Below are 14,574 nucleotides of genomic sequence, written 5' to 3' on the forward strand. Positions count from 1 at the left end.
CTTCCTGGTTTTGGTTTGAATGACAGGACAGCAGTTATTTGGAAGTCAAGTAAGTCACTGTTAGTTCAGCGTGTACAGAGGAGTATGTAGGGCGGCAGGTAGCCTAGCGATTAAGAGAGTTGGGTTAGTAACCGAAAGGTCACTGGTTCAAATCCCTGAGCCGACTAGGTGAAAAATCTGTCGATGTGCCCAAATTGCTCTTGTAAATCGCTCTGGATAAGCGTCTGCTAAAATGTAAATGTAGTGTCAATATGATTATCTATCATCTCAAAATGGGAGAGGGAACTACAGAGGTACTATAGGTCTGTAGGGAGACTAATCATCATTTTACTTTTACAGACTTCATTTTGTGAGTCCCTCTATTGTATGGTAACAACAGAACCAAAGACATATACAGGGTTTAGTGTTGCATGTATTTTCCTGCCGCTCCATGTTGTGTTTATCTTTATGTATGTGTGTTTTTGTTGTCTTATATTCCTGCCTCAACTCCCACCCAGATCTGTGTGTGGGGAATAGTTAGTATAGTTACAGGTTCTGGTATAGTGTTGAGCCCTGGTTCAATGATAAGGGGTTGCTGTCTCTCTGTGTGTTTCAGAGCCCAAGATCAATGCGTCAGATCAGATCATCCTACCCTCGGAGACCAAAGGGCCCCCTGTCACCCTGCAGTGTAACCTGACCAACGCCCACGAAGGCCAACAAGAGAGCTTCTGGATGAAAAATGGAGTGGAGATCACAGACACACGGAATGAGCAGAAGAACACAGAGTACATGTTAGTCCTTATGTATTCTGTAGTTCTCTTGCTAGAGCATTCAACAAAGCCTTTCTAATTGTCACACAGACGATCAACACTAAGACCAATCACCCTGAGATGGAAATAACAGCAATGTTGCCAAGTCCTTTAGTGAAAACATTGACACAGAGAAGACATCCAGACACAAACAGTTGTTGGGCAGCTCCATCCCTTGCAGGGCATAGCCATCAGAGCAGCCCCTGAGCTTAGAGCAGAGCAGCCAGCCCCTGTACTGCACAACACCCCCATAGACATCTCCCAGACTCTCCCCAGCCAGGCGCGGGCAGCTACATGATGAGACCACTGGGCAGCTCCCTTCCTGTCACATTACATCTCAGTACTCTACTAATGGCTAACCCCAGAACAGACAGCCCCGTCCTAACCTCTCCTCTCTCCTGGCTGCCTAAAACACAGCACAGTGCTAACAATGTACTCTAAGGACTTCCATACAACATGCATCATTGGGTGATGCATCATTGAGTGATGCACAATGATAGACAACAGAATTAGAGAAAATGAGTATTGTCTTTGCATATACACTACCAGTCAAAAGTTTGGACACACCTACTCATTAAGGGTTTTTCTTTATTTTTACTATTTTTTACATTGTAGAATAATAGTGAAGACATCAAAACTATGAAATAACACATATGGAATCATGTAGTAACCAAAAAAGTGTTAAACAAATCAAAATATATTACATTTACATTTTACATTTTAGTCATTTTGCAGACGCTCTAATCCAGAGTTATTAGTAATATATTTTTTATTTGAGATTCTTCAAATAGCCACCCTTTGCCTTGATGACAGCTTTGCACACTCTTGGCATTCTCTCAACCAGTTTCATGAGGTAGTCACCTGAAATGCATTTCAATTAACAGGCGTGCCTTGTTAAAAGTTAATTTGTGGAATTTCTTTCATTCATAATGCGTTTGAGCCAATCAGTTGTGTTGTGACAAGGTAGGGTGGGTATACAGAAGATAGCCCTATTTTGTAAAAGACTAAGTCCATATTATGGCAAGAACAGCTCAAATAAGCAAAGATAAATGACAGTCCATCATCAAGACATGAAGGTCAGTCAATAAAGAACATTTCAAGAACTTCTTCAAGTGCAGTCGCAAAAACCATCAAGCGCTATGATGAAACTGGCTCTCATGAGGACCGCCACAGGAATGGAAGACCCAGAGTTACCTCTGCTGCAGAGGATGAGTTCATTAGAGTTACCAGCCTCAGAAATTGCAGCCCAAATAAATGCCACAGACACATCTCAACATCAACTGTTCAGAGGGGACTGTGTGAATCAGGCCTTCATGGTCGAATTCCTGCAAAGAAAGCACTACTAAAGGACACCAATAAGAAGAAGAGACCTGCTTGTGCCAAGAAACACGAGCAATGGACATTAGACCGGTGGAAATCCAAATTTGAGATTTTTGGTTCCAACCGCTGTGTCTTTGTGAGACGTGGTGTGGGTGAACGGATGATCTCCACATGTATAGTTCCCGCCGTAAAGCATTGAGGAGGAGGTGTTATGGTGTGGGGGTGCTTTGCTGGTGACACTGTCTGTGATTTATTTTGAATTCAAGGCACACTTAACCAGCATGGCTGCCACAGCATTCTGCAGCGATACGCCATCCCATCTGGTTTGGGCTTAGTGGGACTATCATTTGTTTTTTAACAGGACAATGACCCAACACACCTCCAGGCTGTGTAAGGGCAATTATACCACCACGGAGAGTGATGGAGTGCTGCATCAGATGACCTGGCCTCCACAATCCCCCGACCTCATCCCAATTGAGATGATTTGGGATGAGTCGGACAGCAGAGTGAAGGAAATGTAGCCAACAAGTGCTCAGCATATGTGGGAACTCCTTCAAGACTGTTGGAAAAGCATTCCAGGTGAAGTTGGTTGACAGAATGCCAAGAGTGTGAAAAGCTGTCATCAAGGCAAAGGGTGGCTATTTGAAAAATCTCAAATCTCAAATATTTAATATTTTGATTTGTTTAACACTTTTTTGGTTACTACATGATTCCATATGTGTTATTTCATAGTTTTGATGTCTTCACTATTATTCTACAATGTAGTAGTTATGGAGTAACTGATATTTTGTGGTTTGTTGTAGAATCAAGAAACCAAGGTCAGATGATGCAGGGGAGTACATGTGTGTTTACACGTTTGAAATGGCTCCCAACGCCAACGCCACTATTGAGGTAAAAGGTAAGACTCCCCGACCACCAGATCTCACTCACGGTATAAACAAATGACAGATACACTGTTGATTTTTATAATTGGCCTCCACTTTAATCCATACTGTCATTTGACCCTCTGCCATACCTAATAGAGAGATAAAGTTATCCTATGAGGGATTTGATGGATAACACAATCTAGAGCTACTTCCTGTGAACAGATCCCCTTCCAGTGACAGACATTGAGATGTTGGTCCGGTGATGTGTTGTGGTGTTGACAGGCTGGCCTCTGGAGGCTGCTGCCACTCACTGAGAGGACAGGGCAGGACAGGCCAGCTGAAGGGAGGGACAGAGTCCTGTCTTCTCTGCTCTCTCTGTACACTCGATTCACACAGACACACCTTCCTTCAGGCTACTGTCTCCTCTGTACACACTGGTCTAACAGTGACTTACTTTATTTATTTTTATTAGACAGATTATTATTGAGATTATCAGTCATTTTGCACCAGTTACCACATATAATTGACGCAGGACCAAGGGTATCGTATTTGTGTCGTATTTGTTCTATTTTTAAGGATAACCATGATGATAATTAGTGATAATGTGTCAAATAATGTTACTCATTTGAATTAGTGGCTTATTCTGTACGGTATATGTTGGATAACATCGTTTCACATTTGGAAGCACATATTCATAACTGTTAGGATCATTCATTGACGTGAAAGACGCTTATAGAAAAACTGACACCCTAGCGAGATAGAAGTTGACAGGTCACCCTTCAAGTGGAATAAGGGATTTTCCTCTGGGTGAGAAAGGACTTGCAAAACCCTGTTCTAGAGAAGCTTGCTTACACGTACAGTGCTTAAGCCAATTTGCTGTGACATTGCTATGGTGGTGTATACTGAGCTTGCCATTGACTGTTATGCCTGCCGTGGCAGTATTAAGCGCTAGCTGCCTGCGTGGTTGGTTGGTTGCGTAACGCGGGTGATGACCGTGTATGCTCTGCAGCTCTGCTGCTTCCTACAGCCTGAGAGATGACAGGCCTCATCTCCAATCAAACCTCAGCGTCCTGACCCTCGGGTCGTTTGAAGGGAGGGAGGCAGGCAGGCAGGGAGGCTTGCTGCCCCTGGCTGTTAGAGCATGCACAACACACCGTTTGCTGGACATACAAACACCATGGCAGCACTGCCTTTGAACATTATTGATTACTGTCTGGAAGTATTAACTGAATTGTTGACAGATGCTGTTAGTTGCATTTGGGATGCTGATGTCTTGGTTTGGAGGAAGCATGGACACGACAATCGTTTTTGAGATAGATTTAGATACTTTTGCAGGCTTTCCTGTTAATTGTTACAGTTAGGGACCGATTGAGGAATAGCCTCATCAATAAAAGCTAAAGAGAATTATCATTCTAAGCAGAAATCCATGATAGTTGTGACCAATTGCATCCAATTAGTCTTGCCCTGCCTTATACAAGGGCACTGAGTCCCATACCATTAAACCCATACTCGGTCGTACCACCAGGTCCCATACATTAAGCATGGTAGAGGGGCCCATGCAGGCCAGCCTGTGTGCTCTATGCTCCTGGCAGCTGAGCTCTGAGCTCCCACCAGCTCCCTCCGGCTGCAGTGTCCTTGGCGCTCCCATCTCTCCAGCTCTCAGCTCAGAGCGAGGCAACAGATGGAGGCTTGTGTGATGGTGGTGTGGGATTAAGGCTCAGAATCTGCTCCCAGCCATTTGTAATGGCAGGACTTTATTGTCTACGATGATACAGTAAGCTGCTGTCCTGAGCATGCATATTTTGCACATCCCAATTATATTTGTATTTTTATATATCCAATTTTTTTGTGTGCTATTTACACATTTTTTAAAGAGATAATTCTACACGCCCTGTTGATTTAATCAAATCAATTATGTATTTTGCAGATCTAGATTTTTTTCAAATTCCAATTTTTTGTCAACCGCACAGTACAAGCCCACAGGATAATGTGTCATATAATTATTTATACCGTGGCATTGTTGAATACCTTTTTCTGATTGGCTTGAAGGGCATTCTAGAGCGTGCATTATTTCCATATAACGCACAGTATATTTGCACGGTAGAATTCAATGGCTATAGTTCTTACATGTTCTATGTTTGAGCTGCTTTTGAAAGTCAAATTGAAAACATTATTGGCATTGTTTAATTTGATTTTCATAATAGCAAGCTGGGACTGATGGTTCGGTTAGCTAAACTAGCAAGTCTGTTTGTTTGGTTACCAAGGCAACTACTGTCGCTATCTAGTAAACTTGCTAGCTCCTTCAGTGGATGTTGAACACATTTCTACATGCAAATTAACAAATTTATAGAGGTAAATGTGTTAAATTATAGCCATGGTATAAAAGGGATAATCAACTCGGGGTTATGCATTCTCTGGAAAATAATGCAACTAAGTGGAAGGTTAGTTCCGCGTCTTTTCCAGAACGCATAGCCCCTCGTTGATTATCCCTTACTAATTCCACACGATCATCACGTTTGAGCTCAAATGCTCTTTAAATTCAGTGGAGAGATGGGCGGTATCAAATACAGTAAATATAAATCTGACTGTCTAATCACCTCTTCCAGAGAGACTACCAGAAGGTGTCACATTCGCAATATCTTTCTGACACACAGACAGACACATCCACCCAGCAGCACTGTAGATCAGTAATCACACAAGCTGCTGGGGGTGTGAAATTGAAGATTTCTGCCTGTTTTGGCGCCACTCAGAGGGCAGTCAGTCTCCATGCTGTCAGTGAGTCACAGTGTTAGTGAGCTGGGGATAACGAAGACGGAGATACCTGGCCCCTCCCCCACTAGCCAGAGAGCACGTGTGCACCATAATTACAGTAGGAAGGATGATGTCACTTTGAGCTCAAGCCACTGCTGCTCAATCATACTCCACGATAACGGCCGCCGCGCACTGCAGAAAACGCTGCAGCACCAGGCCAGCCTCTCCCCTGATCCTGCTTAATTGCATGGAAGGAATTACCGTAATTTCAGGGATTAGCTAAAGGCTGTGGCAGTTGTCTTTCGGCTCCAGAGCCGAGTTAAACTGAGGATTCTGTCTGAAAACCCAGGCTGTCGCTGGCTTGGAGAATCTCACCTTTAAGAAAGTCTCAGTCATACGTTTACTGGCGTCTATGAACTGAAACTCTGCAAGATATGTAGGCCTACACCTTCAAAAGGCAGACCTGGAAGTAAGCAACAGCAAACCATGAGCTCTACCTTTTAAAGAAACGTGGCAATTGAATAAAACAGCTAAATGTGTCCCTGCCTCGATCACTGTGGTGATAAAGCACTGATTCCAATGTAAGTCCATCTCCAGGGAAGTCAGTGCCTCACAGCTAAATCACAGAACAATTCCCCAAATCCTTACTTAATTTACCATCACTTTCATGTTCATCTTAATGTTAGTTACCGTAATCAAAATGGCTCCCGACAGACTTGACTATATCATCTGACGTCTTGTTATTTAGAGAAGCCGACGAGGAACACCTTTGACACAAACATGGAACGTCTTGCATAAAATGTTTGAATTTTTATTCAAATGCATGTCACTCCCTTTTTCCCTTGTTTTAGCGGCACCTGAGATCACGGGCCACAAGCGCAGTGACAATAAGAATGAGGGGCAGAGTGCTCTGTTGTACTGTAAGTCTGTTGGCTACCCCTTTCCCATCTGGACGTGGCGTAAACTGGATGGCTCAAACTACATGGTACGTGTCCTCTTCCTCAGCTCTATATAACTCATGCTAGATCAGGGGTTCCCAAAAATGTTTTGCCCACGACCCCATTTTGATATCTGAAAATTCTCGTGACCTCAACCATGTGAAAATATTTGTAATTATGTAATTAACAGCCAATGTTTACGTTTTTATTTGGGGCTATGGCAGTCAATTGAAAAACATCCTAACAGTATTTCTGATTGTCTTCTCAACTCACCATCACATACTTTTAATGTGGGGCTATGACAGTCAATTGCAAATTAGTCTGACATAATGTACAGTACCAGTCAAAAGTTTGGACACACCTACTCATGCAAGGGTTTTTCTTGATTTTTACTATTTTCTACATTGTAGAATAATAGTGAAGACATAACTATGAAAGAACACATATGGAATCATGTAGTAACCAAAAAAAGTGTTAAACAAATCAACATTTATTTTATATTTGAGATTCTTTAAAGTAGCCACCCTTTGCCTTGATGACAGCTTTGCACACTCTTTGGCATTCTCTCAACCAGCTTCATGAGGAATGCTTTTCCAACAGTCTTGAAGGAGTTCCCACATATGCTGAGCACTTGTTGGCTGCTTTTCCTTCACTCTGTGGTCCGACTCATCCCAAACCATCTCAATTTGGTTGAAGTCGGGTGATTGTGGAGGCCAGGTCATCTGATGCAGCACTCCATCACTCTCCTTCTTGGTCAAATAGCCCTTACACAGCCTGGAGGTGTGTTTTGGGTCATTGTCCTTTTGAAAAACAAATGATAGTCCCACTAAGCGCTAACCAGATGGCGCAGTGGTCTAAGGCACTGCATCGCAGTGCTAGCTGTGCCACTAGATATCCTGGTTAGAGTCCAGGCTCTGTCGCAGCCGGCCGAGACCGGGAGACCCATGGGCGGCGCACAATTGGTCCAGCGTCGTCCAAGGTAGGGGAGTGTTTGGCTGGCAGGGATGTGGGTTCGTTTCCCACGGACAGTTCCTCTCTCAATGCGAAAAAATCTTTCCAACACTCCCCCTCGATAACCACCAAGCCTTGGTGTGAAATAGAACATTGTCATGCTCTGATCCCATATCTCCACATAGTTTTGCGAACAGGTGTGCGTGCAGTGGATGTGGTTTGATGTATACTGAACAAAAATATAAACGCATCATGTAAATTGTTGGTCCCATGTTTTATGAGCTGAAATAAAAGACCCCAGAAAATGTCCATACGCACAAAAAGCGTACTTCTCTCAAATGTTGTGAACATATTTGTTTACGTCCCTGTTAGTGAGCATTTCTCCTTTGCCAAGATAATCCATCCACCTGACAGGTGTGGCATATCAAGAAGCTGATTAAACAGCATGATCATTACACAGGTGCACCTTGTGCTGGGGACAATAAAAGGCCACTCTAGAATGTGCAGTTGTCACACAACATAATGCCACAGATGTCTCAAGTTTTGAGGGAGCGTGCAATTGGCATGCTGACTGCAGGAATGTCCACCAGAGCTGTTGCCAGATCATTTAATGTTCATTTCTTTACCATAAGCCGCCTCCAACGTCGTTTAAGAGAATTTGGCAGAACGTCCAATCGGCCTCACAACCGCAGACCACTTGTAACCACGCCAGCCCAGGACCTCCACATCCGGCTTCTTCACCTGCGGGATCGTCTGAGACCAGCCAACCGGACAGCTGATGAAACTGAGGAGTATTTCTGTCTGTAATAAAGCCATTTTGTGGGGAAAAACGTATTCTGATTGGCTTTCACATGACTGGGCAGGGGTGCAGCCATGGGTGGGCCTGGGAGGGCATAGGCCCACCCACTTGGGAGCCAGGCCCACCCATGGCTGCACCCCTGCCCAGTCATGTGAAATCCATAGATTAAATTGACTGATTTCCTTATATGAACTGTAACTCAGTAAAATCATTGAAATTGTTGCATGTTGCGTTTATATTTTTGTTCAGCATAGTACAATCTAAGTTACCCGCTGCAGTATATCTCAGAGTTCTGTGTTCAGCTCTTTTGCTGCCAGTTGCTCTCGGTGTATCATACAATGCGTCCATATGGTAGAGAGAGACACATTAATAACCAGAGTGCATAGGCCTACCTGATAGATGGAGACCCATCTGTGCAAAAGCCCACCATTCGATCCCATGGAATCTGTTTTTCGTCAATATAGCCACACAGCACACTGAACATCCCCTGTGCAGTTTCATGCTCGGGAATCGAGAGACAGAACAATATGTACGCGTGAATAGCATCCCCCGACATGTATAGCGAACAAAAGTCATGCATGGGCATCTCAGCCCTCACAGCTAGTGTCCATTTTGAGAGCATTAGCTAGGGAGTTTTTGAGTCGTTCAGTCAGTACTCTCTTGATTGCTAGCAAAAGCATATAACAGTGTTATCTGACAAAGGTATTGATGTGAGTTTCTGTGCCTCTGCCTCCCCACACATTGTTTTCACCATATCAATTGCCTCCGGTAATATCAGAGTACCTGCAATAGTGTGTGGTTTCATAGCGTAGCGGGCCTAGTCATTCACCGTCGGAATGATTGAAGTGCAAAGGTCAAGTGCGGCCGTTTCCCATGATCTAAGGGCGCTCTCTGGTTGAATTTTAGATTTGAAGAATTTTCATTTAGATTTTTAAGGTTAACCACATTACAATGATTTTGAGATACAAAGATTATATTCTAATATGTATATATATATCTTTGGGACATATACTTTTTTTTTTTTGGGGGGGGGGGGGGGGGGGGATTTAGGAAATTCTCCCACGACCCTATTTTCATATCAGGTGACGCTCACGACCCCGCATGGTGTATAACTTAATGTGATCACTGTCTGGTATGTGATCGTAAAATTGTCTGTAACATATAAATAATTGATATGCTAAATTACCCTCCTCTAGGAAATCGACAACTCCTCTGGCCGCTTCTTCATCACCAACAAAGAGAACTACACAGAGCTGAACATCGTCAACCTGAACCGCACCTCGGACCCTGGTGAATACCAGTGCAACGCTACCAACCACATTGGCACCAAGTCCGTGTCGTCCATCCTGCGGGTGCGCAGCCACCTGGCACCCCTCTGGCCCTTCCTGGGGGTGCTAGCGGAGATCATCATCCTGGTGGTCATCATCGTAGTGTACGAAAAACGCAAGAGGCCAGACGATGTGTTGGACGGTAAGACAACATTAAATATAGTGTGAATATAGTATTATATTGTATCTCTTTGGGGAGACAGACAACCTCTCGCCATGTTGTCATCGTCAGGCCTGTTTGATTATTATACTTGTCAGCGTTACTGGATGCTGTCATTGAAATGACTGTACAGTACATTACCTTAACAGGAAAAAGGGTTCTCGATCTCACCTTAAAGAGACCAACGTGCTAACAGCAGCAGGGGAGTATGTACTGTTTGGGGTAAAATCAGGGAGGGAGAGGGAATTATTTACATTTACGTCATTTAGCAGACGCTCTTATCCAGAGCGACTTACAAATTGGTGCATTCACCTTATAGCCAGTGGGATAACCACTTTACAATATTTTTTATTTTTAAAAAATGTTTTTGGGGGGGGGGGGTAGAAGGATTACTTTATCCTATCCCAGGTATTCCTTAAAGAGGTGGGGTTTCAAGTGTCTCCGGAAGGTGGTGAGTGACTCCGCTGTCCTGGCGTCGTGAGGGAATTATGACCCAGTAAATAGGCTGCTGCTCCTGGAACAATACAAAGACATTCTCACAATGATTCAAATATCTGATTACGGGCCTGCACTCGGCTAGAAGTTCAACAGCCATCAAGAACCAATTGAAACAGGGTTCATCTACCATCACCACACACATTACACTGTTACCAAGTGAACATGTTGCGGAGGCTATAGACACGGTGCTGAATATTAATGACGCTGACTCTGCTGTGTTAGCAGTAGCAGTGGAGACCCACTGTGAATAATTGACCTCTGTCGGGGGACACGCTCCCTGGACGCTCCGTCAGTACTGAGAAGGGAGACAGAGACACCGCTGCCTGCCACACAGCGCAGCGCCACACATTAGCTGCATGATAATATGACCTTTAGAGATGCTCCACATTAGGAAACCAGGAGGGGGTCCACAGCTAACCTTTTAAATGAAAGAGTTGAAGTACCGTTGCGGTCTCGCTAATGATGATAACCAGGGACCATTTTATCACCCATCTGGAGAACTGATGAATTCATTTCATTGACAATAACTTGAGACAGGGAATCAGGGGAAGTTTGATGTGTTATTTTGGCTTTGCCCTACAAGTTCTGCCTATGGCTGAGGGCTTAACGTAGAGAATCTAAAATCCCTGTTTCCCTACTCCAATCAAAGCCTGTCACACCCACAGGTAAGTTATTCTCAAAGAAGCCTACGTTGGTAACTACTAACTAGTTACTACTTTTACAGAGTAATATCTGTTCATTTTCAAACAGTCTAATAACAGAACTACTCAATAACATACAATAATATAAACTGTTAATATAAACGGTTAAACCTAGATTTAAGTGTCAAAGTCAAACAAAGGCTTAATCATTTGAGTGTAGAGTCAAACAAAATCATTTGAGTGTAGAGTCAAAGCCAAAAAGGCCGTTGAGGCTTCACCGCCTATGGTTCTATCAACTTTATTCAGGATATCAGCAAGATATGAATTAATTGGTTACTATGACTTCTTTCCCCCTCTCTCCAAATGGCATCATTATCTAAATGGTTGGTAAGTGAGAGATCTTGCATGTTTTCAGAGAATGATTTTTTATTTGATCCGTTTCTACTACAGTCCATCCAGACCACGATGTCAACACCCGTTTATCCGATTATTGGACTACAAGTTGTTTGGTGTCTTTGTATAGACAATATATATGTTGAAATGATGTATTTACTCCATTCGTATTCATTTCAATTTAGAGGGGCCAACGCAGTTTGACATGTTTTCTCCTGTATAGGTGGTGGTCTCTGATGTTTAAAACATATTGCTATCAGCCTACTGAAATGCACTGCTACGTCTTGTTTATAACTGTATACATTTTATACAAGTCTTCTTCACTTGTCTTCTATAGGAGTGTTAAATCACTTAAACCGCCACACACACACGAGTAGAGATAGTATGCACTCTAGGTTCCCCAAGGCATTGATATCCTGTAGATGCTATCTGAAAAGAAAAGACAGGGTAGATTAAAAATATAAATTATGCATACTTCTATTTCTGAAGTCTGAATTGTGTATGCACTGTATATTCCTCCCCATTATGGTATCAGCGTTAAATATGTCAGTAAATTTGTTACACTACTAAACAGAAATTATGCAAATTCACCAATAAAGTAAGCATTGGCTTTGTGTACAGTGTGAAGACAGTGTAGTGCTTTGACAAACACCAACCAATCTCCTGCACCTGTAGGCAAGGCCTCTAGTTTGGCAAGGGTTTATCTACAGGAGGAGGGGGAGAGAGAAACTTGCTTTGCTGTAGGACAGGGGTTAGCAACAGAGTGATCCCCCCCCCCAACAAGTAGATGAAGGTAGATTATCTGCCATGGTCATATCAACCGAATCAGAAATGCAGCACACTCTGCATCACTTGTGCCGATGGCCAGCTCTGAAATCTCCTTTTAGTATCCTCTATCCCCAAGAGCTTTGTTATATGTAGGTGTACATCTTCATGATGGCTAAATTGTGTATCAATACTGATAATGCACTACTAAGTGATCCGAAGCAAAGGTAGAGATTTTTTGTAGAGCAAATTAATTTAAAAGAACCTGTTGTGAGGGTTCCACTTTCTTTTACTGTGTGGGATCATTAGGGAACAACCAGGAAAGATTATATTATGCAAAATGTAGGGCAGCAGGTAGCCTAGCGGTTAAGAGCGTTGAGCCAATAACCAAAAGGTCGCTGGTTCGAATCCCCGAACCGACTAGGTGAAAAGTCACTCTGGATAAGAGCGTCTGCTAAATGACTAAACTGTAAAAATGTAATGCAGAGCTTATCAACCCATTGGCATACAGGAAGAACTTGCTGAATACATTGATATTACCCTGGCTATACTCTTAATATTCTCCACACTGTAAAAGTCAGTGTTTTTGTTTGTTTGCAATTTCATGACTTGAATCACATATTCTACACATTATCTTTGCCCGACTGGATAACTGCACCCTGGGGCTAGTTGTGAGTGAACTCAGATGGTAGTGTAGGGGTGGAAAAAGGTGGGGATTGGGCACGGACGAACAGATGTGCCCCCTCTGTCCCCAAGACTGTCTCACATGCAGCCATGCTGTCCCATCTCACATTGTGACCACCATACCCCCATTTAACTGCCAATGGCATGCTGCTGCTCTCTGGGCCCGTATTCATAAAGCGTCTCATAGTTTAGTGCTGATCTAGGATCAGGTCCCCCGTCTTTATATAATCTTACGGATTATGATCTAAAAGGCAAAATTGATTCTATATCAGCACTTCTACTCTGAAATGGGTTATGAATACATGCCCCAGATCTCTGGTTGCATGCTACTGAACACACTTACACTCTCCATGTTTACTATACTGACCTACTGACCCATTCCTTCTCGTGTGTGGTCAAAAACATGCCACCGTGGCACCTTGAAAGAGTGGTTATCTATACTAACTAGCTAATCACCCTAATGTGCGATGATGTCCACTCACACTGCATGCTGCTGTGTAATTCAACTCTACACTAAAAACGTTATTCTACTAAAACATATTTTTTTGCTCATTCATGTACATGTAAAGCCTGCTTACACAACTCAGAGCTTTTATTGTCAGACTCAGTCAAATAAAAAATGCAGACCTACAGACGTCAAATAGTTAACTTTAGGCCTCCCGAGTTGCGCAGTGGTGTAAGGCACTGCATTGCAGTGCTAGCTGTGCCACTAGAGATCCTGGTTGGAGTCCAGGCTGTCGTTGGGCGGCGCACAATTGGCCCAGCGTCGTCCAGTTTAGGGGAGGGTTTGGCCGGCAGGGGTATTCTTGTCCCATCGCGCACTACCGACTCCTGTGAACGCTGACACGGTCATTGATGCGGCTGGCTTCCGGGTTAAGCGGGCAGTGCGGATCAGCTGGGTTATGTTTCGTAGGAAGCAAGGCTCTCGACCTTTGCCTCTCCCGAGTCCGTACGGGAGTTGCAGCGATGGGACAAGACTGTAACTACCAATTGGGGAGAAAAAGGGGCAAAATAAAAAATGTTTCTACTTTATTCCTATAACTTCTATATTCTGTAATGACAACTGGAACTTGGTAACAACCCATGCAAAAGACCCATACTGTGGGATCCACAAGTGAACTCGAAGAAAACCTGAACATTTAAAATGTTAACATCAGTTGCAAATTTGCAATACTTCACACTGACGTGATGTGACTGCATTTTAAACTGCTACAGTCATGTAACAATCATGTAATTTAATCCATTTGATATTTCATTACAGTTAAGATGTCAACATCTGCATTTGAAAGAAAATATGGGAGCAGTGTGTTGGCCACTTCTGAAGGATGACCATGTTGTCTAATATTCCATTGTTTCTGTGCTCTTTCCCCTCTTCTCTCCCCTCATGATGAAGATGATGAGCCAGCCGCACCAACGTAAGTATCTGATAAATATTCAATTCTCTCGAGACTACAACAAATACACACACACATATATACATACAGTGAGGGAAAAAAGTACTTGATCCCCTGCTGATTTTGTACATTTGCCCACTGACAAAGACATGATCAGTCTATAATTTTTTTTATTAGTTTATTTGAACAGTGAGAGACAGAATAACAACAACAAAATCCAGAAAAACGTATATCAAATAATAAGTATTTGACCCCTCTGCAAAACATGACTTAGTACTTGGTGGCAAAACCCTTGTTG

At 43.1% G+C, this 14,574-nt stretch overlaps 1 protein-coding gene across 1 annotated transcript in view; it reads left to right on the forward strand.

Moving 5' to 3' along the window:
- LOC311111492 (neuroplastin-like) overlaps positions 1-14,574 on the forward strand; it is a 28,900-nt gene that overhangs the window by 12,032 nt on the left and 2,294 nt on the right. The window contains exons 3-7 of the mRNA XM_084154229.1: positions 596-770; positions 2,912-3,006; positions 6,577-6,710; positions 9,610-9,883; positions 14,276-14,297. Of these exons, the coding sequence (XP_084010355.1) occupies positions 596-770; positions 2,912-3,006; positions 6,577-6,710; positions 9,610-9,883; positions 14,276-14,297 (700 nt within the window). The remainder of the gene's footprint in view (positions 1-595; positions 771-2,911; positions 3,007-6,576; positions 6,711-9,609; positions 9,884-14,275; positions 14,298-14,574) is intronic.

This window comes from Coregonus lavaretus, assembly GCF_964263955.1.
Source record: "Coregonus lavaretus genome assembly, chromosome: 37".
NCBI lineage: Eukaryota > Metazoa > Chordata > Actinopteri > Salmoniformes > Salmonidae > Coregonus > Coregonus lavaretus.